At 40.3% G+C, this 24749-nt stretch overlaps 5 protein-coding genes across 5 annotated transcripts; 3 read left to right on the top strand and 2 right to left on the bottom strand.

Annotated features, from left to right (window-relative positions):
* Positions 1–263: 263 nt before the first annotated feature.
* On the bottom strand, positions 264–1693 carry LOC108926464 (gamma-crystallin S-like). The gene is made up of 4 exons (XM_018739140.2): positions 1677–1693; positions 1430–1446; positions 1082–1359; positions 264–536 (listed from the first exon to the last, which is right to left on the bottom strand). Exons 1-4 carry the CDS (start codon positions 1691–1693, stop codon positions 264–266), a joined length of 585 nt encoding a protein of 194 aa, XP_018594656.1.
* Positions 1694–3806: 2113 nt separating this feature from the next.
* Positions 3807–5041, bottom strand: LOC108926504 (gamma-crystallin M2-like). The gene is made up of 3 exons (XM_018739224.1): positions 5033–5041; positions 4583–4825; positions 3807–4082 (listed from the first exon to the last, which is right to left on the bottom strand). Exons 1-3 carry the CDS (start codon positions 5039–5041, stop codon positions 3807–3809), a joined length of 528 nt encoding a protein of 175 aa, XP_018594740.1.
* A 4450-nt stretch (positions 5042–9491) lies between these two features.
* On the top strand, positions 9492–11335 carry LOC108926463 (gamma-crystallin M3-like). The gene is made up of 3 exons (XM_029252574.1): positions 9492–9500; positions 9937–10188; positions 11057–11335. Exons 1-3 carry the CDS (start codon positions 9492–9494, stop codon positions 11333–11335), a joined length of 540 nt encoding a protein of 179 aa, XP_029108407.1.
* Positions 11336–15876: 4541 nt separating this feature from the next.
* LOC108926471 (gamma-crystallin M3-like) lies at positions 15877–17319 on the top strand. Its single transcript, XM_018739146.2, has 3 exons — positions 15877–15894; positions 16665–16913; positions 17044–17319. The coding sequence occupies exons 1-3, from the start codon at positions 15886–15888 to the stop codon at positions 17317–17319; spliced, it is 534 nt and encodes a 177-aa protein (XP_018594662.1). The 5' UTR covers positions 15877–15885.
* Positions 17320–21394: 4075 nt separating this feature from the next.
* LOC108926462 (gamma-crystallin M1-like) lies at positions 21395–23054 on the top strand. The gene is made up of 3 exons (XM_029253126.1): positions 21395–21403; positions 21922–22173; positions 22779–23054. The coding sequence occupies exons 1-3, from the start codon at positions 21395–21397 to the stop codon at positions 23052–23054; spliced, it is 537 nt and encodes a 178-aa protein (XP_029108959.1).
* The last annotated feature ends 1695 nt before the right edge of the window (positions 23055–24749 follow it).

Genomic DNA, 24749 nt, shown 5'->3' with positions numbered 1-24749 from the left:
ATAAACAGGCACAAAGACTTTTTTTAGAAAATGTTTTTTTTTTTTTTTCTGACAAACTTGTCCAAGAAATATTATTTGAAAAATAATGGAACTATTTTAACTGCATTTGTTCTTTCCTCATTTATGAAATGCTTAAGGTATCTCATGATCCACTGTATGAGTACAGTATTTCAGGAAAGGTTCAAAGATGTAAAGATATTTTATTTATTCAAGCAGGTTTATTTGCAAACTGTGATTGGCGCAGTGGCCTGTCTGATGCACATCTAGACGTCTGTGATGAGCCTGATGGATCCCACGGTGGGGTGCATGGCTCCCCACTCAGTGTAGTGGCTATACTCGCCCTTCTCCAGGAGGTACTGCCGGCCACTGTAGTTGGGGTGCTCAAAGAAGACCCAGGCGCCATGGAACACATGGCAGGAGTGCACCGCCTTATTTGGAAAACGGTCTGGAGTGGAGGGCACATTCTCTGTCACCTCCATGACAGTGCCCTCAAAGTTGGGCTTCTCAAATAACTTCAGTTTGTCTGAACCATGGACCTGGAATGGAAAGAGAGCACATTTTATGTCCTCCCTAATGACAGTACTCGGGAGTTTGAAGCAGAACTGCCCATGTGTAGAGAGCATCTGCATGAAATGGTCTTTAAATAGGAGCGGCTGGACACAGTAACTGCTGCTGAAATTGACAAAAGCTAATCACACATAGATATGTTCAAAACATGCCTGCATATCAGACATAAACTAATATTTAAAATTTCTTTATGATCCACATTCTGACCTTGAAGCATTCATATATAGTACTGACATTCGAAGAAGTGCAAAGAAATTCTGAAGTCCACTTTATGCCAGTTATACTCGGATATTAGCATTTTTATAAACAGTTTCATAATTTACGAGCTGAGGTTTTTCTAGAAAATGTTTCTTAAGTTGATCTGTTGGTATGTGTACTTTACAAATGACTGAGGGCTTGGGTCACTCATGAAAAATTAGTTTAAACTCAGTTCTAAATTCAATGTGCACTTCACCTACTAACTGTAAAGTTCTATTTGAAAAGGTGGTTCAGAGTGACAATATTTTCCACGTACAATTTTAATGACACGACAAGACCTGATACAGTCATTGAAGCCCATCCAATGTTGGTAGTCAGGGTACTCCCCAGGGGTTAGGATATACTGGTATCCCATAAAGTTAGGGCGCTCATACACCACCCAGCAGCCTCCCTCCACCCTGATGGAGTTACAGCGGCTGAAAAAGGAGTGCAAATCACTAGTGTCGGTTTTGCACTCATGGGAGCGACCCTTGAATTTCTTGTCCTCGTAGAACACAATCTGTAATAGAAAAAGTGCATTGGTAACATTTCCACCTATCCAGAAACGGTAAATTAGTTCAATGTGGCATGACTAAGAATCAAAGCTGTAAATAATTCAATTTACCTGTTCCATCTTCAGTTCTGCAACACCGGACAACACATAAAAAAAACTCTTCAATTATTCTCTTTATACACAAGTGGAACAATAAACCAAAGCACATGTCCCACAACAAATGAATTAAATATTTCAATCAGCAATTCAAAAATTTATCCAGGCTCAGTACATTGTTCTAAAGCACCGAATCACAAATCCCCCTAACAAAGGGAAATGAAAATTGCAAAGCATCCCAGTCTCATTCGAAGTCACAGACACAAAGGCAAAGGGCATTTCGGGATAACTTGCATATACAGTATTTCATGGAAGCTGGAATGGTTGGTTTTAATTTACAAAAGTACCACATATTATTATTATTATTATTATTGAAATGGCAAAGCACTTCCATACTCACTTCCCTAGAAAACCATGAGATGACATAGACTGGATGGCAAATGTACCTATTGTAGCTACACACAGGTTTTAAAAATGTAATGTTTGATGGATACGTATGGGGAATTGCCAAATATCACGAGATTGGTTCAATGTTATTGCTATCTATAACCAGGGCAGAATAAGAGCCCTGAGACTTGGGTCATTGATCTGCACAATAAAATATGGGACTTTCTGAAGTGGTTTAACATCATGTTAGGAAGTTGTTGCTCAGTTAATCAGTTTGAGGCTCATACTAAAACATGACTATAGATATTGCACTTCTAGCAGCAATAATGGAATCAGTAATCAAATCATATTATACACACACACACATTTTCAGAACCGCTTGTCCCATATGGGGTCGCGGGGAACCGGAGCCTAACCCAGCAACTCAGGGCGTAAGGCTGGAGGGGGAGGGGACACACCCAGGACGGGATGCCAGTCCGTCGCAAGGCACCCCAAGCGGGACTCAAACCCCAGACCCACTGGAGAGCAGGACTGCGGTCCAACCCACTGCGCCACCGCACCCCCCCAAATCATATTATATTTAAGTCTAAACAATAGTTAACAAAGTAGGATGTCTAATGAAAATATACTACTTCTAGGCCAATGGGTACACCCTGGAACATCTTGTAAGGCAGGGCTATCAATCTTGAGACAACGACTAGCAGAGTGAGTTAACACTATTCGGTTCAACTCTTCCAGCTTGAGAACAAGATGGTAAACAATAAAATATCAATTAAAAACTATCACTATAATACCATGATATTTCTGCAATTTATTTATGCTGCTCCCTTCTTCTAGATAGCTGCCATTCACTGCTTGGCTTAAATAACAAAAATTTGGAGCAAAGGACTGAGCAGCAACATCCTATATGACAGGTGTTTTCTGTAGCTACTTCTTCATCATGTAATGATATATAACCTAAGGTAAGATGAAATATATACATTTGGTCTTGGGCATATCCTGACTAGCGTTGCACCTGGTGTTTCTGAGATAAGCTCGAAACCACCATGGCCCTGACTTCGACAAACAATTAGCAGTGAATGAGCCTTACATTAGCAATATATATTTTTATATATATTTTTATATATTATGTATATATTTTTCACACCTACTTTCACAAATGTGTATGTTGCATGTACAGGATATTAAAGTTTATGTTGAAGAATGTGTCAGCTGGTGTTTAAACACTGCAAGGGTATTTTAAAAATGAGTGACACGGTGACACAGGGAATAGCATTGCTGTCTCACAGCGCCTGGGTAGTGTGAAAGGATGTGGGTTTGATCCACACTCAGTCTGTGTGGAGTTTGCATGTTCTCCCCGTGTCTGCATGGGTTTCCTCTGGATGCTCTGGTTTCCTCCCACTGTCCAAAGACATGCTGTTCAGATTCCCTGATAGTGTGTGAGTGAGGGAGAGTGTGTTCCACTGATGTATGGATGAGTGACCCATTCTAAGTAGTGTATCTAGCAGTGTAAATGACCTTGGTGAATAAGGTGTGTGGGCTGATAACACTACATAGAGTTCATTGGAAGTCGCTTTGGAGAAAAGCATCTGCTAAATAAATTAATGTAAACAATGGGGCTCTTTCTGTGGGTTATTCTGCTATTTGAATAACTTCAGAAACTGGGTATTTTGGCCACTATGTAGGTCTTACTCATACTGAAGATTCTTACAGTAGAAAATTCTGTTACTGTTTTCTGTAATTATTTTATTTTTTTTTTTAAAAAAAGATACTATTAGCTTTACGGAAAAGACATTGTTTACAAAACACAGTACCTGATTTTACTAAATTTCTCCGCAAAAAAAGACACTCACATTGTCTCTGCTGCACAGCTGGTAATTTTATTTGGAGGTTTTTGATATTCAGTAGAACCACACAGAAACCACAGTACTGTTTGGATGGAAAATAAACACCTCTGATAATTGACTAGGAAGGTGACTCTGATTCTGCAGGAATCTGTGAACCTCTAGAATTTAGTGATCCTTCGGAAAGAGCCCACAGCAGGTGAGGTGGCACCCCACGCCTCATGCTGACGGTACTCTCCTCGTTCCAGGAAATACTGGCGGCCTTTGTAGTTGGACTCATTGTAGAAGGCCCACGCCCCATCCAGCACAATGCAGGAGTGGATCTCATGCAGCTTGAAAGCCTCCTGGACTGAGGGGCAGTCTTCACCATGCTCTACCATTTTGCCTCCAAAGTCTGGTTTCTCATAAAGTCGAATCTTGTACACTTTTCCGTAGACCTAAAAAATAAAAGAAAATCAGTACATGCAAAAGTGCATTTTAATTTCAGGTGTAAAAATTATTCCAGCACTAATAAAATCTTACTTGTGGGTCAGACATTATAAATGAGGTGCTATTACACTGTGGGCAATTGCTTAACTGTGTTATTTGCTCTTACAATGTTGCTCTAGAAACTTAAAATCACCTTATTGGTGTATGAAGTTTAGCAGCTCATAGCCATTAATTAAATTCTGCCAACTTTTATGTCTGCTGGGCCTCTACTGCATTCATTTGCCTCTGGCACAAAAATACTGGCGGAACACTCTTTTATACCCAAAATCATAATGTAAAAGATGTAGACACAAGTTATTCCACATAATAACAACTTAGTGGAATTCAGATTAATTTTCGAAGCAACATCTTAAAATCAGGTATGGGCTCCATATGTGCGGCAGATGGTTTAATTTTAGCTTCGAAATGAAAAGGGCAAAAATGCACTGTATCCATTGTTTTGTCTTACATTTTTCACACATCGGCAAGACCTGATAGAGTCATTGAAGCCCATCCAGTGCTGGTAGTCAGGGTACTCTCCGGGTGTCAGGATATACTGGTACCCCATGTAATTGGGGCGCTCGTATAACACCCAGCAGCCGGCTTCCACCCTGATGGAGTTACAGCGTCTGAACTGTGCATGCAGGGTTGGACAGTCGCAGCTGGTCTCATAGCTTAAACCCTTGAAATTTGGGTCTTCAAAAAACACAATCTATGGAGGAAAGACACACTAGTTAACCTCCCACCAATATATTTCCACTTCTCCCTTGCAAACTGTAAAATACTTTGAAAATAATCATGCTTCACAGAAAATGTTGCATTCAATAAGTACTTTTCAAATGAGAGTTTCTTGTTATCAGCTTCTGCAGATATTTAGCATGAATTTGCATAATTTAGCTGCTTTGAACAGCTGCCTTACCTTTCCCATGGTTTCCCTCAAATTCTGCAGCCTAATTCGGCAGCACCACAAGTTTTATAGGTATAAACAGAATGTGCCCACAAGGGAATTCTATTCTTATTCAAAGCAGCCTGATTTGCATATCAGCAAAATGGCCTGTTTAAGTTTGATTTTCCTTTGTTCCAGTGTAATGGCTCTGTATCAAAGAATTTCGGGGCTATTATGCAAAATTTAAACATAACTGCCAACAGCATATTACGTTAAGATAAAGGTCATGAAACTCTTCCAGCTTGAGAAAAAAATGACAATTTCTGGCTCTTTCTAGAACTCAATTTGGAAAAAAGTACAACTATATTAATAAATCGCATTGTGCATCTTAAAGCTTTGCATGAATAACGCAAAAAAAGATATGCAGCTGTTAACATTATTACTCACCTTAGACAAATGCTTCAGTTAAATGAGACAATAACAATCACAAGAATAATTCTCTAAAGTTGCATAAACTGTATTTTCACAGGGGGCATGGCGGTGCAGTGGCGCAGTGGATTGGACCGGGTCCTGCTTTCCAGTGGGTCTGGGGTTTGAGTCCCGCTTGGGGTGCCTTGCGACAGGCTGCCGTCCCATCCAGGGTGTGTCCCCTCCCCCTCCAGCCTTATGCCCTGTGTTGCCGGGTTAGGCTCTGTGACCCTGTATGGGACAAGCAGTTTCAGACAATGTGTGTATTTTCACCAACAGCAAACACTGCACTGCACATTTATCCCCTAAAAGTCACATGGAAATGAAAAATATATGTTTCTAATAGTCCAGGCATTGAAATAAAAATGCAATTTTGTAATGAACATTAGTGCAAATAATGAATAAAACCTTGGTCTACATAGTAATTATGCAAAGAATTAATTAAATCCTATATTCGTTCTACAATAACACTGCAGATATCAAATAAAACACCTTTTCTTTCCACAGTAACCTAGAGCATGTTTCTGTTTTGTCACAAAAGAATGTAATGAGCAGTGCAGATTGAACTCTTTATTAATCTCACACTCACTTTCTGAACTGCTTGTCCCATATAGGGTCACGGGGAACCAGAGCCTAACCCGGCAATTCAGGGCATAAGGCTGGAGGGGGAGGGGACACACCCAGGACGAGACGCCAATCCATCACAAGGCACCCCAAGCAGGACTTGAACCCCAGACCCACCAGCAAGCAGGACTCGGTCCAACCCAGTGCACCACTGCACCCCCCTTAATCTCATACTAATTTAAAACCCCGCCACTTCAGTTTTGTAGTAATGATGCCAGTTTTTGACTTCATCTTCGATGAATGCGATTTGCATTTTCTTCTGAAAGCCAAAACAGTAAACTTACTTTAAATGTTCAACTGTTTAGCAAAATAACATGGGTCTCTCAGTCTCATTTTGGACACCTAGCAAACATTTGAGCACATACAGGGTAATCCATTTAGCTGACTGGATCAGAAATAACATTTAATGTGGGCAGCATGGGTAACTCTGGTGTAGTGTGTTGCTTGGGCAGTGGAGTTAAATCTTGTGTGTGTGTGTGTGTGTGTGTGTGTGTGTGTGTGTGTGTGTGTGTGTGTGTGTGTGTGTTGCACTGCTCTGCTGCATTAATAGGTGAATGAGTGTAGCGTGTCTAACATTGTAAGCTGCCTTGGACAAAGGTGTCAGCTAAGTAGGCCTGTACATAATTACCATCATATTTTGCTGTGCGAAAAGTGTCCCTTATGTAAACCAGTGTAAGTTGAGTTATTTACTTTGTTTAAGTTGGCTAGCAGACACCCATGGGATGTCAGACACCTGCGTTTGCAAAATAGATTTCTAATTATCTCTAGCTCTATTATGACATAACTACACCTGCTGTAGTCATGGGATATGAATGATTTATGTACTGTAATACTACTCTGGTCAAAACCTGTATACAGCAAGGACTGGTTCACCACACTTGAACAGTTTTACAGTATGTAGGTATGTAGATGTTACAGGCCGTTTTTTTAGCTTGCGGTGGGGTGTAGGATATATTACACAGTCATATAGTTGAACACTACATTTACTGTGCTAAAATGCCTTTTTAGAATAGAACACAAGTAAAAGAAACTACACTGATGTTTAGATGGAAACAGTACAAGTGGTCGATAGAAAGTGTAAATAGGAGCACATAAAATGTTTAGTCAATATTTTTTTTCTTCCAGCTTACAAAAATATGTTTTGTCAAAAAATAAGCATGTAATTAAATAATTTCTGAATAAATTATTTTATAGAGATTTTATCCAACAAAGCACACACACACTTTCTGAACCACTTGTCCCATACAGGGTCGCAGCCCAACCCAGAAAATCAGGGTGTAAGGCTGGAGGAGGAGGGGACACACCCAGGATGGGACGCCAGTCCATCGCAAGGCACCCCAAGCAGGACTTGAATCCCAGACCCACCAGAAAACAGGACCTGGTCCAACCCACTGCACCACCACACCTGAGTCCAAGAAAGCTTTCCATGAAATATGAAATGGGTCTGCAAAAAATTGCTCATAGCAGTATATGGTATAGCAATGCTTTACTATTATTGTCATTACAAGGGTAAGTAAAAACGTATTTGTAATGTATTGCTGACGACTAGCTGAGTATTTTACGAGATCTGTAAACGACATCATATCATATAAGACTCTACGCTGCCTCCGGAACAACAAACCCTGAAAGAAGTAGTGAAGGTTGTTCTTAATCAGAAGAAATGAGACTTCAGTGAAGGCTTCAGGTGACAGGGAGGGGGTTAGACAGGGCCAGCAAGAGCTGAGGAGGAGAATCTGCAATTTCAAGGACACCTGCAGGAGGAAGGTGGAGGACAAGCTGAGATGGAATGATTTGCAGGAGGTGTGGAAAGGGCTTGAAAACCATAATTAGATGTAAGTAGTCCAGCAACTGCTCTGTGGAGGGTGACCATAACAGAGCCAATGAGCTAAAGCTGTTTTTCAAGAGATTTGACAAATGCTCTCCTTCTAACACCCCTAGAACCCACCAGATTGGACATCTTAGCAATCAGGACTGCCATAGCCCCCTTCCCACACTTTTGCACATCAAGCTGTTCATCTATCAGTGCCAGCATCTCTGTGGAACCTAGCTATAAAAAAACCTTTCAACTGCAAGAACTGGCTCCCCCACCCCCCACACCGAATCATACTGTCCACCATAGTGCTCCACTCTGTTCTGTCTCCCCCTCCACCTCCATCACATCCAGCCACTCAGGGTTGTCTGCTGACCAGGTGAGGAAAGAGCTGTGGAGACTCTGTTGAGAAAAGTCAGTGGGACCAGATGGTATTAGACAGAGGATATGTTTACATAAATCATTTGATACAGCAGGTAAAGTAATCTCTCTCGGGAAGATTTTCATACACGGCTACCGCTGCATGGCTATCGTGGTAAGGAATGAAATAGAAGTGGTTTCCTATTTCATTCTGCTTTGCATGCCTTTGAACTGCACACATGGGGACAGACATGAGAACTGTGTCCAGCATGAGCGAGATTCAAAGCTAAGGCCAAGCATGCAGCTCAGGCATTATGGTGCACCAGCAGTCTCCGCTGCGCTGCTAAACCGCTGGTCATTGGCTAAGCAACGTAATAACAGCTTTTCAATATTTTAGCTGTACCATACAGTTATGATGAGCAAAATGTACAGTTTTGAAGTGTCGGAACTGACATGCTCACTGACGCAGGGAACTAAATCTGAAGACAGCAAAAATACGTTGGTTTATGGTATTCTTCAAAGGCATTATGTGTACATGGCAACTATCACTATCAAGCTACTTTTGTTCCTTTGGTTCTGCAATCAGGAATTTGACCCACAACTAACTAAATTCTAAATTAACTAAAATTACTAGGTAGCTAAATTCTTCAGAAGTTTTGAATGACTATAAATTCAACCGAGGAGCCTTCTTGAATGTTAAATCTCATACAGATTCATGTAAGTTTAGGCTAAGTACTTATTAATGGCTATAATTATTTAATATAACTATCAGTGCACAGTGCATGAGAGAGAATATAATACACACATTGGCTGATAAATAGTAACAGAATATTTGTACACTTAATGTTTTGTACCAGGTTTATTTTCAGTGAGTATTTCTATTTAAAAAAATCACAATTAATTTTCCACAATTTATCTGGATATCCGAAACAAAAATAACATAGAATTTACTTTGGGTTTTAAGGAAGTATTATATTATGGTAATTTAATATTTTAATCAGATGGTTAACTGAGTTTCACAGTCCTCAAATTGAAAGCCCTGGCCAACGGAAGGTCTTAATCCAAGGAGAATGATATGTACTGTACAGCAGTATGTACAGTATGGTTCTGCTTAGTCATCAGGTTCTGTGATTTGAATAACAAAAAACCCCATTGCATAGTGAGTGTATAAAGTGTTAAGGCCTTGGTGAACCAGGGCTCACTGGACAGGATTCCACAAGTCTAACAAACATGGCCAAGGTATGTGTGGGATCAATCATCTGGACCTCATCTGTATATATTTATGTACAGCTTTTTATTTTTCCCAGCAATGATTTGACAAGAAGTTCCGTGGATAATGGTTGGAGCCTTTTTGATCAAGAAAAACCTGTTCTGATTATTTGGTTGGCTCTGAATAATCAGTGACCACCAGGGACTTTTTTAAATGTCTTACATGTTATTTTGGCCTAGTGTAAGAAAGAACTACAATTTTTTTTATTTAATATGAAACTATGGTCATGAGCAGGAAGTAACTGTTAAATTTCATTAAATGGTGCTGAAACTATATCACTGAGAAAAGTATTACCAAATGAAATTGAAAAATCAAAAGAACATTGTTACTGCAATGCAAAATTCATTGATCAATCCAAAATTTTGAATGCAAATAGCGCAGTCACAGTGTGCCTAATGGATTATTTGTTTGAATCAGATCATCTTCTACGAGGACAGAAACTTCCAGGGTCGCTCTTATGAGATCAGCACTGACTGCGGGGATCTCTCCTCCTACCTGAGTCGCTGCAGCTCCTGCAGGGTGGAGAGTGGCTGCTTCATGGTTTATGACCGTTCCAATTACATGGGCAACCAGTACTTCCTCAGAAGGGGTGAATATTCCGACTACCAGAAAATTCACATGAAAGATTCCATCCGTTCCTGCTACATGATCCCCCAGGTAAGATGTATTTAAAATGCAGGATTGTTATTCGTGTTTTCGTTTGTTCAGCTGAAGCCTTTGCCCAAGGCTGCTTATAGTGTCAGGATTATTACAGTACTTTGTTTTCGGAGGCTGGGTTGGGATGGCATGTAAATTTTGAAAAAACTATATACCTGATGTCAAAAACATGAAATCAAGATGTAATTAGTAAAACTGTTAAATAAGTTGAAAATAAGTCAATTCACACACGCAGAGATTTCTTGTTTTGGACATTTGCGATCTGATTTTTTTTGAAGATGCAAATGTATTCCAGTTTATTTATTTTTGTTTAGTTTTGTTTTGCATTTTCTTCACGGTTCTATTTTCTAAAATTTTCTAAATTTTCTATAATTTTTCTAAAATTATTTGCATTTCCAGCTGCTACCATTAGTTGGCAGCAAAGCCAATTCAGACAAAGAAAGAAACAAAATAATACTGCAGGACTGTTTTTTTTTTTTTTTTTTTTTTTTGCAAGGTCTTCACATTTTTAAATAATTACAGTGTCACACAGAGATGTAGTGGCGTCACATGTATGTCTGGTGTAGCCTGTCTCACTCCTTATTCTTTCAGAATACTGCAGAAGACGGTAACCCTGATTTTTGATAATGGGTGTATGGAAGTTTTACAGAGTGCATTTTATTTATTATAGCTTTGTCTCAGATTTATAAGTTATTATATGTCAGAAATATTCAGTTTATTTTTCTAAATTTTGCAGTAAAAGTGACGTACGTTTCTGTATACCTTTCTAAGTGTGACATGCTGTTTGATTTAATATTGTTTTGATGGTAATAGTTGTGTTTAAGCTGTTCATGACTGAAATTGGATCATTTATTATTTTGTTCAACAGCATTCTGGACCATTTAAAATTAGAATCTATGAGAGGGAAAACTTCGGAGGCCAGATGATGGAGCTCACTGATGACTGCGAGTCAATCCAAGACCGTTTCCGCATGTCTGACATTCAGTCTTGCAATGTGATGGACGGTCACTGGCTCCTGTATGAGCAGCCCCACTACAGGGGCAGGATGATGTATCTGAGGCCTGGGGAGTACAGGAGCTTTAGAGACATGGGGATAGGTTCCACGAGGTTCAGCTCCATCAGACGTATTGTGGACACCTATCACTGAAAGCTGAACTTCCTCAATGTTGGAAAAATATACTGATATTGAATAAAAATTTTGAAACCTTTGTTCCATTTATTCATTTGTTAATGTAACACAGAACAAGCTAGTGCAAGACCCATTTAGTTTTTTTGTCCATACCTGAAAAGTTTTAGAACAATGACTGAGTAGAAATTTTATAAAGATCTACAAACATCTGACCAGCCAGGAAAACCAATTTTAATCAAACACATTATTGTCAGTAAAATCCTTTATCCGCACTACAGCCACCCCATAAAACATTTTCTTTTTTATGATGACCTGATGAAAATCAGTGATCCCATAGCATTTTCAGGTCTGGGTGTTCCAACAAAGAAAAACAAATGTACAAACATTTGTGAGCAATACACACACACACATTTTCAGAACCGCTTGTCCCATACGGGGTCACGGGGAACCGGAGCCTACCCGGCAACACAGGGCGTAAGGCCGGAGGGGGAAGGGGACACACCCAGGACGGGACGCCAGTCCGCCGCAAGGCACCCCAAGCGGGACTCGAACCCCAGACCCACCGGAGAGCAGGACTGTGGCCCAACCCACTGCGCCACCGCACCCCCCTCCTTTGTGAGCAATAGCCTCTTAGTATTATTATTATTATTTTATTTTTTATAGAGCGCTCTTCTCACACAGTAACACAGAATGCTTTAACACAGGCATACAGCAAGAAAAATTGATACAAACAAAGAAGACAGTCAACTAATGGCTACCATAATGAAAAACTTATTATAGAGCTATAAGTATACCTACTGGCCACCGGGGAAAGGAACAAAAACTCCCAACTGAAGGTTGAGGGAGGAAAATAAACCTCTGGGGGTCCACGAGCCAGTGGTTGCCCACCCCTCCTGGGCATTCTAGAAAGTAACAATTTGTAAGCCGGTGTTTAACAAGTAATTATAATGTTGGTAAATGGCATCTTGGATCCCCAGCTCGGCATGGAACGTGTAGTAGATCAACCCATGGACCTAGGTGCACTTCTTATTCAAGAAAACCATATCAATGGACATGAGCTCACACTCACACACACACACATTTTCAAAACCGCTTGTCCCATATGGGGTTGCGGGGAACCGGAGCCTACCCAGCAACACAGGGCGTAAGGCCGGAGGGGGAGGGGACACAGCCAGGACGGGATGCCAGTCCATCGCAAGGCACCCCAAGTGGGACTCGAATCCCAGACCCGCTAGAGAGCAGGACCTGGTCCAACCCACTGCGCCACTGCGCCACCGCGCCACCGCGCCCCCCTGGACATGAGCTCTTCATGCATATACATTAGCTGGAGAAACAAGAATAAATTTACAAAATCTTATGTTTGCTAAGCAGGTATATGAAGAAAACTGAGGAATGTTGACAAAGGAAGAAAAACAGACCAAAAGATTAAGCCAGCTTTTGAATTGGCCTTTTGCCAACAAGTCAAGTTACCACTAATTTGTAAAAAAAAAATCAGCAAAGCTTGTTATTTTATACAGTGCCTGCCTTTGTATTTATGAACTGTCTTTCAGTTCAGCAGGAGATTGTCACAACCTCAGAGGAAAATGCCACAGGCAACGGCCATCGTAGTTCATCACAGATACATTGCGCACACCTGCCTCTCACTAAACATCTTTTAAAATAAGCAGACTTAGCTGCGGTACTTGTGGAACCTCACTGAGACAACCGTCTCTTCTAATGAAAACCTCACTTGGGTTCTGACAGATACCTTACAGGAATCATGAGAGAGATATTCAGACTCCTTCATAATAAATTAATTACCTTTGGAATTTTTATGGGTCCTCTGCAGATGTGGGTCCCTAGAATCATCATTACCAGTCACCCGACTAGTGGTGGCCCTGCTTGTGGCTGCTGGAGTGCTTTACATTTAGTCATTTAGCCGATTTTTGTTCTTCAACGCTGTTTATAATAATCTGCATGCAAATTTATAGAGCTGGGTAATATTTACTGGAACAACACAAAGTAAGTACCTTGCTAGTATTTTATATGGGGATTGCCATCGATCTATCTCATTTCAGTAACTCTGGATGGGATGCAGGGGGTGCGGTGGCGCAGTGGGTTGGGCTGGGTCCTGCTGGTCTGGGGTTCCAGTTCCGCTCGGGGTGCCTTGTGATGGACTGGCGTCCCATCCTGGGTGTGACCCCACGCCCCTCCAGCCTTTTGCCCTGTTTTGCCGGGTTAGGCTCCGGCTCCCCGTGTGTGTGTGTGTGGATGGGATGCCAGGCCATTGCAGGATAGCCACACACACAGTTACTCAACATGGGGGATTTATTTCTAACATTTTGGCTCCCTGTTGTATAATCCATATTAACTGTCTGTCAAAAAATTGTAATTTTAAACATGAATCTCTACTTTGCCTTCTTCCTTGCCTTCCACCTGCATGATACTTGTTTACGTTTACAGTATTCGAATAGTCACCTCTCCTCACCTTCTCTAACTTTCCTCTTCTTTTACATTTAGATGTATTCATTTATCAGACACATTTTTCCAAAGCAACATACATCTCATAGAAAATACAATTTGTGGATTACATTAGGAGAAAGAGAGACATAGCTGCAGACGTGTGATTCTTAAATATAGTTTGTTTTCACACGAGTAACTTCAAGAAACTTTATCAGAATATTGATGATTCCTGATCACCTTTCTGCTTTTTTTTTTTTTTTTTTGAGATACACAAACACACACACACTTTCTGAACCGCTCATCCCATATGGGGTCACAGGGAACCAGAGCCTACCTGGCAACTCAGGACGTAAGGCTGGAGGGGGAGGGGACACACCCAGGACGGGACGCCAGTCCGCTGCAAGGCACCCCAAGTGGGACTCAAACCCCAGACCCACCGGAGAAGAGGACCCGGTCCAACCCACTGCACCACCGCGCCCACACAATACACAAACATTTACGTACATTACAGGAGCAGCTATGTAAAGGCTTATCGGGGCATGATCATAAAGTTATAGTGCATGAACATTTACACCTTACAGGAGCTTAAGAGATCATGGGTGGAGTGAGTCTGGAAGAGGTGAGTTTTCAGACCGTTTTTAAATGTGGACAAAGATTCAGCAGTTCTGAGTGAGAGGCAGAGGTCATTCCACCACAATGGAGCCAGAATTGAGAACCCCCGTGCTTTACCTTTTGTATGTGGGACCACCAAGCAGGCAGATGTGGAAGAGCGTAGCAGTCTGGTTGGGGTGTAACGGTTGATCAAGTCTTGTAGATGTCTGGGGGCAGTTCTAATGATGCTTTTGTAGGCTATAACCAGTGTCTTTTTTTTTCCACTCAACATGTGAAGATCTTGGTTCTGACCTGCTATGTAACCAAGCACTGGTAACCTCGACAGGGCCAAGCACATTGGATCATTTTTTCGGAGCTTGTTCGTTTTCTATCATTGCCCCCCAATGGTTAACTAGGCTTCTAGCAACTGTACAGTTGTAATGACACTTCAGCTGTAAGTTATAAAACTTCAGCTTCAAACTTAGGACTCTCCTCATATCTCAAAAAAAAAAAAAAAAAATCACTAAATTTAGCACTGCTAAAATCCATTTCTAAAGTATTATAAAAGCCTCATGTAATTAGGTTTCATTAAATGATAGAGATTTGCAACAGCTTAGAAAAACATATTCTGTTTGTAACACAATAGGCTCATCATTCACTGCAACAAAATTTTACTTCAGCAAAAGGTATTTTATTCAGTGCTACATCTTTCACTCTGCAATGCATGTGAGCACTATACTTTTTCCACAACAAAAGCAAAATCTATCCAAACACTATACATCAGTTCAGGTAAGTACTGCAACTGAATACATTTATTTATTTATTTATTTATTTATTTATTTATATGGCTGGAACTTTTCTTCAAAGTGATTTAAAATGTTGTAAAATGTACAACCATTGATAAATGTGCAAGAGGAAGGAGGAGGACCATCCAAAGACACAGGTGAATAATGAATCCATGGGTTGCTCTATAAAGTAAATCTACAATTATAACTGAAATAGAAGATTTATTATTATTATTATTATTATTATTATTATTAAGCTATATAACCATATCACTTATAATTTAACGGAGAGCCTGGTGCATGATATTACAGAATGCAAGCTGTGGTGACAATAAACAACACATGAAAATAAACTTATATTTAAAAAAATCAAATTTAGAAAAGCAGCATCTGAAATGTAGTTTTATTAATGCTAAACAGTGATGGTGTGACACTCAGCTACCTCTCAATTTTAAAATCATCAACCACTCCCCCCCCCCCCCGCCCCAACACAGTGAATGACAAACCTCAAAAGCCCAGGCTGCCCGCAATAGGGTCAAAAGCTGGCACCACCACAGATGCATACGATGCTAATTTATAACCCATTAAGTGAATTAACAAAACGCATACCTCCCTCTCTTGTGTGTTGTCTTGCTGAACAAGGATTTTGAACAATAGCTCAACTGCTTATTTTGCTATCAAGCTCTGTATAAAAGTGGCTGCAGTTTTGTGCTGTCAGTGTGGAGCATCTGGCCCAGCACAACTATCACTATGGGCAGGGTAAGTTGACCTTGATGGACCGATTTCAGTTTTTACATTTACATTTACATGTATTCATTTAGCAGACGCTTTTCTCCAAAGCGACGTACGCCTCAGAGAAAATACAATGTGTACTTTACCCTAGGAGAAAGAGACATAGCCGCAGATGTGTGATTCTTAAGAACACTAAATTTGTGTCCATCACCATATGCACTGATGTTCATCACCCAAGTAGCAGTATAAAACTTTACCAGAATATCGCCGATTCCTAATCACCATCCTAGTAGTTTCTTTTTTTTTCTGAGATACATATAAACATTTACATTGCATTTTTTACACAGTTTTATCTCCGAAATAACTTTTAACTCGACAAAACTGTATTGCTCTAGTTCATATTTTAGTTACATTTATACAGTTGCCAGACCTCTTTCTCCAGAGTAACATACATAACAGCTCAGAGTAAGCAAAAGTGTGTTATACATTGGACAGCATAAAAATGAAGATATATCACTGTACAAAAATCAACATTGTTGATCGTTCCATTCACTAGTCTGTACAGCATGACATGGGCGCTGTTCAATACTAGGCTCACTGTGTAGCCATATTTGTGGTTTTTACGTGAATTTTTGCTCAAAATAGTTCAAACCTGCAGCTGTTCTACTTAATTTCAACTACATTTTGTTCCCATAATTGCATTTATTGTATGGCACTTAAATCAGGCTGACTGGTGCAAGACTGTATAAAACTAGAGGGTTTGAGAGATTAACCAAAAAACAAAAAAATTCTTCCAGATAATTTTCTATGAAGACCGCAACTTCCAGGGTCGGTCCTATGAGACCAGCAGCGACTGTGTCGACCTCTCCTCCTACCTGAGCCGCTGCAGCTCCACCAGGGTGGAGAGTGGCTGCTTCATGGTCTACGAGCGCCCCAACTTCATGGGAACCCAGATGTTACTCAGAAGGGGGGAGTATCCTGACAACCAACGCATGATGGGAACCAGCATGAGCGACTGTGTTAAGTCCTGCCGCATGGTTCCCATGGTAATGTCACCCCGGTCTTCAGTGAAGCATCCCCTTTGAAATTTCTTTCTGAAATGTTTTTGACATGCAAACACTTTTCCTTTCTTTCATTTGTACATCATACCCTATCATTTTTCATTTTTAACAACAGCACAGAGGACCCTTCAGTATGAGGATCTACGAGAGGGAGAACTTCGGGGGCCAGATGCACGAGCTGACGGAGGACTGCGAGTCGATCCAGGACCGTTTCCGTATGTCCAACTGCCAGTCCTGCCACGTGATGGATGGCCACTGGCTCCTGTATGAGCAACCCCACTACAGGGGCAGGATGATGTACCTGAGGCCTGGGGAGTACAGGAGCTTTAGGGACATGGGAATGGAATCCATGAAATTCAACTCCATCCGGCGTATTCTGGACTCCTGCTAGTTTCTTCTATCACCAATATTTCTGTACATCCACGAAAAAAAATAAATAAAAGTACATTTTTCACCTAATTATTATTGCTCTTTTTCTTTTTCTAAAAACTTATCTAGTTAGTTATCTTACTTAGTTTTTCAAACCCAAGAGCCAGTATGTAAAGTCCTCACTATGTATACATTTACTCTGTTACTATGCATAAATTGTTACTTCAGTAATAAATATTCATATATATTTATATATATGTATATACATGAATATTACAGGGGCAGGATGATGTACCTGAGGTCTGGGGAATGCAGGAGCTTATATATATATATATATAAAATTTCCATTTACATTAACACAACTTTGTATTTACCTCTGATTTTACAGTTAACATGTGGGTTATTACAATGCATACAAAAAAAATACTTACTCATATATGAAAATGACAGATGAATGATATATTCAAATCAATGCAACTGTCCTGTGATGGACTGGCATTCATATCTATCCAGGGTGTACCCTGTTGCATGCTTTATGCTTCTGGGATAAGTACCGAAACACATCTTGAGTCTACAGTGGGCAAGTGGTTGTTGATGACACATAGATGGATGGATGGATGGATGGATGGATGGATGGATGGATACAATGCAAAGAAAAGAATCACAGACAGACACACACACACACATTTTCTGAACCGCTTGTCCCATACGGGGTCGCGGGGAACCGGAGCCTAACCCGGCAACACAGGGCATAAGGCCGGAGGGAGAGGGGACACACCCAGGACGGGACGCCAGTCCGTCATAAGGCACCCCAAGTGGGACTCAAACCCCAGACCCACCGGAGAGCAGGACCTAGTCCAACCCACTGCACCACCACGCCCCACAGAAAAGAATCAAAATGTTCCAAATAGATCTATATTAGGGGGTGCGGTGGCGCAGTGGATTGAACCACGGTCCTGCTTTCCGGTGGGTCTGGGATTGAAGTCCCGCTTGGGGTGCCTTGTGACGAACTGGCGTCCTGTCCTGGGTGTGTCCCCTCCCCCTCCGGCCTTCCACCCTGTGTTACCGGCTAGGCTCCGGTTCCCCGTGACCCCGTATGGGACAAGCGGTTCTGAAAATGTGTGTGTGGATATATATTTAGAGTATATACATTTCAGAACACATTTATCTTACCTGGGAACTGTGACACAACAAAGCTACCTTTGTATTGTGTTGTTAGATAAATTTACAAGCTGCAAACTAGAACTATGAAGGAAATCATAGTGATCATAGTGTAACACAAACTGAGTCACACAGCCATACACTAAAACAAATTCGGAATTCCTCATTAGCCGGCAAAGCATATCTTTGGACTGTGGGAAGAAACCAGGGCACCCAGAGGAGTTTCACACCATCATGAGGAGAACATGCAAAGTCCACAGAGAGAGAGCAGGGTCTCACTCTTCCATCTTTCTCTGCTCAGCTATTTTTGTAGTATCTTTCATGAAAATAATTAATCAGATCTTAGTCATGCTTAATTACAGTATAACATCCTTTAGAAGAATTGTGTGAGTTGCTGCTTTGCATTGTACTGCATCATCATGCTTCATAGTAGGTACTGTGTTTTTGGGTACTAAACTACTGTATATTGGCTAGACACTAAATATATCTTTTGGAATTAAAAGAAAAAAAAAAATCTTTCTATGCCTCATCCGATTATAACACATTTCCCAAGTGGTTTTGGGACAGTGAATTAGTTTTCTATACAGCTGCCTATCTTGACTTCCTTATTTAATCATTTACTGTAATTTTCCTGCAAAGTTCAGGATTTGATTTTTTTTTCTTCTTTCTGAAAAATGGCTCCTATCTTGCCACCCTAACCCACAAATCAAAGCTGTGGAGAACACTAAAAATGATTGTAAAGTGCAGGTTTTAATGTGCTGTTTCCAGTTACAGCCATAAAGTCTTTCATCTTCCTCAACATTTCCGTTGGCCTTTCACGACCTCCCTCTAGAGCCGTTTGCCTGATCTATTTTGGCAAGATGATATGATTTTTGCGGTGTCCTGCAGGTGCCATATTTCTTCCATTTCTAGATGATGGTCTTCACACTTTTCCATAATATCTAATGTATTCAATATTATTTCATATTGTTCCTGTGATTTGTACCCATCAACAAGAAGATTGCAAACACCTTTTATTAGTTCCTTTTGTGCCATCGCTCTCTCTGCATTATGTAACCAAACAACTTTCGGGAAAATCTCACAGGAACAGTTCATTTCACTTGGGTGTTTTCTGAATCACTAAAGTTTATGTGAAGGGAAGACAAGTTACTTGAAACACAGCTACAAATCAAATGCTCCAATGCTCAAGTATGTGTTACCCCACTCTGAGACAAGGGTGCCTGAGTGGGAGTGAACTGATTCGAAAAGTGACAAGGAGACCAGACGCGAGTTAGCATGCCAACGTAACCAGTTCTGGCGATGACTCTTCTTTAACCTTTATTTATTTATTTATTTTTTTTATAGTTTCAACATAAACAAAACAAATCCAGCAAAACAGTCATTAATTCCATAATCAACACACTTTACTTTTATTCAAGACAACCAACCTTACGGCTTACCAGTTATCACGGTGTGCAGTTGCGCCGCTAATTATTATTTTAAAAATTCACACAAATCAGAATCAGAACGAGCTTTATTGCCAAGTATGTTCACACATACAAGGAATTTTGTCTTAGTGACAAAAACTTCCACAGCACAGACAGAATGACAGTGACAGGATGCAGATGAGAAGATAGAATATGTGAATAAAGGATAAAAAAATATATAAAAATATATAAAAATATAAAGTACACAATATACAATAAATAGTCACTAGACATTATATGTATGTACAGGTATGTTCTATACAAATGCAAAGGAATGTGAGTAAGACATATGATGTGATAAACAGATATAATTATAAATATAAATAGCATTGTGTATTGCACTGCTTTACCCTCTAGGGGGGATTTAGCTGTTCATGAGGTAGATGGCCTGAGAAAAGAAATTTTTCTTGTGCCAAATCAACACTTACCCACCAAGGCGTTTACACCAACCCCTAATTTCTAGTGTTTATACAACTGAAACATAACAGCACACTTCTGTGAGTGATAATCACATCGCATTGCACAATTCCAATCGAGCATAGTTAAATATATTATAATTGGACAACCAATTGGATTGTTTCCCATAACTTAAAATATGAATCATATTATGATGTACAACATTCAATAAGTCACTTCATACTCATTTCACAACATTTATGATGTTTTAAACAGTTTTACTAACCTGAAAAGTGATGAGACCAGACCTGAGTTAGCATGTAACCGGTTCTGGAGGTGACTTTTATTTCTTTAACTTTTGACCCTTTTGCCAGAACCAGAAGTTCCTTATCACTGCCAGCACCCCCTACAGGATCAATCATTGAACAGCATTCACACCTTAGTCCATTATGAACTGTTCTGCAACAATCGAGTGAAACGCGTAAAAAAAAAAAAAAAAAAAAAAAAATCGGGTGCTGTCTCTTTCCTTTTTCATTCAGTTTTGAGCCCACTACATATGCATATATATATTTCTCTAATATTAATTTGTTTTCAGCAAAATTTTGTTGGGTTTCACCTTACATCTGACTTTACATCATCAAAACCTTAAATTACATTCTATCTATCTATCTATGTATCTATCTATCTATCTATCTATCTATCTATCTATCTATGTTTTTCTGTATGTATGCATATATCTATTTAGCTATCTGTCTTTCTGTCCATCGATCTGTCTGTCTCTTTTTTGTTTCTTAATTCGTTCTGAGAACACCATTTGAAATTACTGTCAATGCCGAAATCTTCTGATGTATCCAGAATGCACGGGGAACAATATGAAATGGGTGATCACCTCACAAACTGTATTTGCTGTATTGTGTGGTTCAGAAACAGTACCGCGCTCTGATATGTTGATGAGTCAGGCCTTTAGACAATGGCGCTGGAGAATATTTGGTTTCTAAGTTGGATATAAAAGTGCCAGCTGGCCTGTGCGGTAACAGTGCAGTTCCAGGAGTGGGCCAGCCATCAATCGTCATCATGGGCAGGGTAAGAAGTGTGGCACTGTCTCAAAAACAATCAAGGTGACATTTTCATTTTCATAGCAATAAATGCTAAATAATTTTAAGTTAATATAAAATAAGCATTTTTCATTTTCTATCTTTGGAAGTCTGTATGGGGTATCCTATATGGAGATGTGTATGGTATATATATGTACATATAGGCTGTATGTAAGTATGAGGACAGATGGAAGGGTAGTGGTTAGAGCTGTTACCTTTGGCTCTAAAGGATGCAGGATTGATCCCCCCTCTGGCTGTACTAATCTTGAACAAGGTACTTATCCTAAATTGCTCCAGTAAAAATTACCCAGCTGTATAAACGGGTCAGTAATGGTAAAATTAACATTGTAAGCTGTTCTGGAAGAAAAGCAACACCTAAATAAAAAGATGTAAGTCTGCTAAATAATCACACTGGTATGACAATGATCAAAACTTCAAGGCAGGTGACTCAAGATACTGCTTTTAGAAAGAGGCTACAGGGATTAACACCATGTGCTTTCTTGGCAGATTATATTCTATGAGGACAGAAACTTCCAGGGCCGGTCTTATGAGACCAGCAGCGACTGTGTCGACCTCTCATCCTACCTGAGCCGCTGTAGCTCCATCAGGGTGGAGAGCGGCTGCTTTATGGTCTACGAGCGCCCCAACTTTATGGGCCACCAGTTCTTCTTGAGGCGGGGAGAGTATCCTGACTACCAGTACCTGATGAGCATGGGCATGATGGGAGAGTCAGTTCGATCCTGCCGCATAATCCCTGTGGTCCGTATTTCACAGCTATCAGTAGAACATTTCACAGTGGCATGATATAATTCAATGTATTTCTTATTATCTTAGACTTCCTTTGCCCCCCCCCCCCCCCCCCCCCCCTCTTTTGTCTGCCATATTCCTACTTACACTCATATATTATACTGCACTGTATTTTTACACATTTGAAAAATTATGCTCCATCAAAATCATATTTACAGTTAAAATTAAATTTTATTTCAGAAGCAGTTGTTCTGGACTAATGTTGAATAATACAGAAAAAAATTTGCTTTTAACTGAGGATGTATGAATTGCAAGAATTACAGCTGTACTCAGTGACTCACTCATTAACCTATTGTCATAGTAAGGATGGCAGCAACTGCAAAGGTGTTATAATTTACATAGAGGAATGCTACTTTTACTAATCTATTAATTACTCATTCATTTACACAACATTACACTACATGTATATGTATTATTTGGTTCAAATTCAAAGGACACAAAAAGATAATTTTGCCCCAGATATGGGTAGGAAATATATTCACATGAAATGTTTATTATGTTCTCCAATGCTGATTATTACTAATTTATTAATGAATTCATCTTTTTTTTAACAACAGCACAGAGGACCCTTCAGAATGAGGATCTACGAGAGAGAGAACTTTGGGGGCCAGATGCACGAGCTGATGGAGGACTGCGACTCAATCCAGGACCGTTTCCACATGTCTAACTGCCAGTCCTGCCATGTGATGGACGGCCACTGGCTCCTGTATGAGCAGCCGCACTACAGGGGCAGGATGATGTACCTGAGGCCTGGGGAGTACAGGAGTCTTAGGGACATGGGCATGGGGTCCATGAGGTTCATGTCCATGAGACGTATCATGGATACTTATTAAATCAGCCAGCCTTAAATATGTCACACGTATGAAATAAAATGTTGCTTCCAAAGAAAACATTGGTTTATAGTCATTTATGAGGCCATTCATGAGAGTATTACACACTCATAAACATGACATCTCCTCACTCTTATCAGCGTCAAACTTGGCTTGAGTTTTCGAACTGTAGATCATGAGAGTGATTAAGAAAAGGTTATAGTGTGTAAAGGAATAAGAAGGCATATTTCCAGCAGAATATGTTTTTAGATGGTTATTAAGGCGGTGCAGAGGGTCTCAGAGTGTTTTGAACTTCTTCTCAAATTACCCAGGTTTGAATCGCACCTGCTACCATACTACCCTTGAACAAGGTATTCAACTTAAATTGCTCCACAAAAAATTACCTAGCTGTATGAGTGGCATGGTGGCGCAGTGAGTAGAGCTTCTGTCTCACAATGCCTTGGTGATGTGAAAGGATGTTCTATGTGCCACAGCACAGTAAAGGCCCTTCAGCAGAAATGGTCCAAATGATGAACCTTTAGTGGCTCATTATTTACTTTCCCATTGGAAATAATGGTAATGAGGAGTCCTTTTTCCACTTACTTATTTGGTGATGCGTCTCTCCAATGCAGCTTACGATGTTAGAGGTACAATTATTTACCAATTCATATAGCTGGGCATTCTTTTTTTTTTTTTTACTGGAGCAATTCATAATAAGCATCTTGCTCAAGAATACTACAGCTGGAGATCAAACCTGTAATCTGTGGATCCCTAGGCAGTAGTTCTAACCACTACTCTTCTAGCTGTTCCTTTTTGGGTGTGTTCACTTTGCAAGCACTTTGCAAGCTCTTCAGTAACAAATTACAGGGGAACAAGGGACCAGATCATCATTTTGGATTTTTGTTTGTTTGTTTGTCTGCCTGTCTGTCTGAAGTGAAAGTGAAATCATTTAAGATCCTGGGTCTCAGTTGACTTTAATACCATATTTAATATCACATTTTTAGTGTTTTCTTCTTCATTTCTTTTTTTAAGAACTGTCAGTTAAAATAATCAACATTGCACTATTGTATTTCACACATACTTTCCAAACTGCTTGTCCCATACGGGGTCGCGGGGAACTGGAGCCTACTTGGCAACACAGGGCATAAGGCCGGAGGGGGAGGGGACACACCCAGGATGGGACGCTAGTCCGCCGCAAGGCACCCCAAGCGGGACTCGAACCCCAGACCCACTGGAGAGCAGGACCTGGTCCAACCCACTGCGCCACTGCACCTCCCCTGTTGTGTTTTACTGCTTACAAATATTTGAATGAAGTACCTACTGTTTGGTGTACCTTGTTTTTGCCTTTGAAACTGTTGGAGGTCTCGTACCTGTTATTTGGTAAGAGTGTTGATCCCCCATTTTAAATGTATTTTAATGAATTTAAGAGATGATGGGGTGGTGAGGATGCAAGGAGAAAATTTTGCAAAACTGTGGAGGCATGTAAGGCTTCAAATATTGTATTTAGTTTGTGACAGGCCGGTGGTTGCAGTGGGCAGGGGGCAGTAGAGCACTTTAGTTCCACAATTTCGTTTAAAACTTTCAGTCCTTCTTTAGAGCATCGTTGTCCCATATGTCTAGGATCCCTCATGGAGCAGTGACATTCAATCTGCAATTACAATAACAGGATTCTGAAGTGTCATCTCCACGTTCTAGATATATATTCATTTAGAGAAAAAA

This window comes from Scleropages formosus, chromosome 1 (genome assembly GCF_900964775.1).
Source record: "Scleropages formosus chromosome 1, fSclFor1.1, whole genome shotgun sequence".
NCBI classification, from domain to species: Eukaryota; Metazoa; Chordata; class Actinopteri; order Osteoglossiformes; family Osteoglossidae; genus Scleropages; species Scleropages formosus.
The sequence above is the reverse complement of the archived record's forward strand: the minus strand, read 5'-3'. Positions and strand labels throughout refer to the sequence as shown.

What these genes read in the sequence shown, in the direction of transcription:
- LOC108926463 (XM_029252574.1), top strand. An exon ending in CCTGCTACATGATCCCCCAG is followed by an intron (nt 10,189 to 11,056) that starts GTAAGATGTATT and finishes TTTGTTCAACAG; the next exon opens with CATTCTGGACCATTTAAAAT.
- LOC108926464 (XM_018739140.2), bottom strand. An exon ending in CTTGTCGTGTCATTAAAATT is followed by an intron (nt 537 to 1,081) that starts GTACGTGGAAAA and finishes TTTCCATTCCAG; the next exon opens with GTCCATGGTTCAGACAAACT.
- LOC108926471 (XM_018739146.2), top strand. An exon ending in CCTGCCGCATGGTTCCCATG is followed by an intron (nt 16,914 to 17,043) that starts GTAATGTCACCC and finishes TTTTAACAACAG; the next exon opens with CACAGAGGACCCTTCAGTAT.
- LOC108926504 (XM_018739224.1), bottom strand. An exon ending in CTTGCCGATGTGTGAAAAAT is followed by an intron (nt 4,083 to 4,582) that starts GTAAGACAAAAC and finishes TTTATTTTTTAG; the next exon opens with GTCTACGGAAAAGTGTACAA.
- LOC108926462 (XM_029253126.1), top strand. An exon ending in CCTGCCGCATAATCCCTGTG is followed by an intron (nt 22,174 to 22,778) that starts GTCCGTATTTCA and finishes TTTTAACAACAG; the next exon opens with CACAGAGGACCCTTCAGAAT.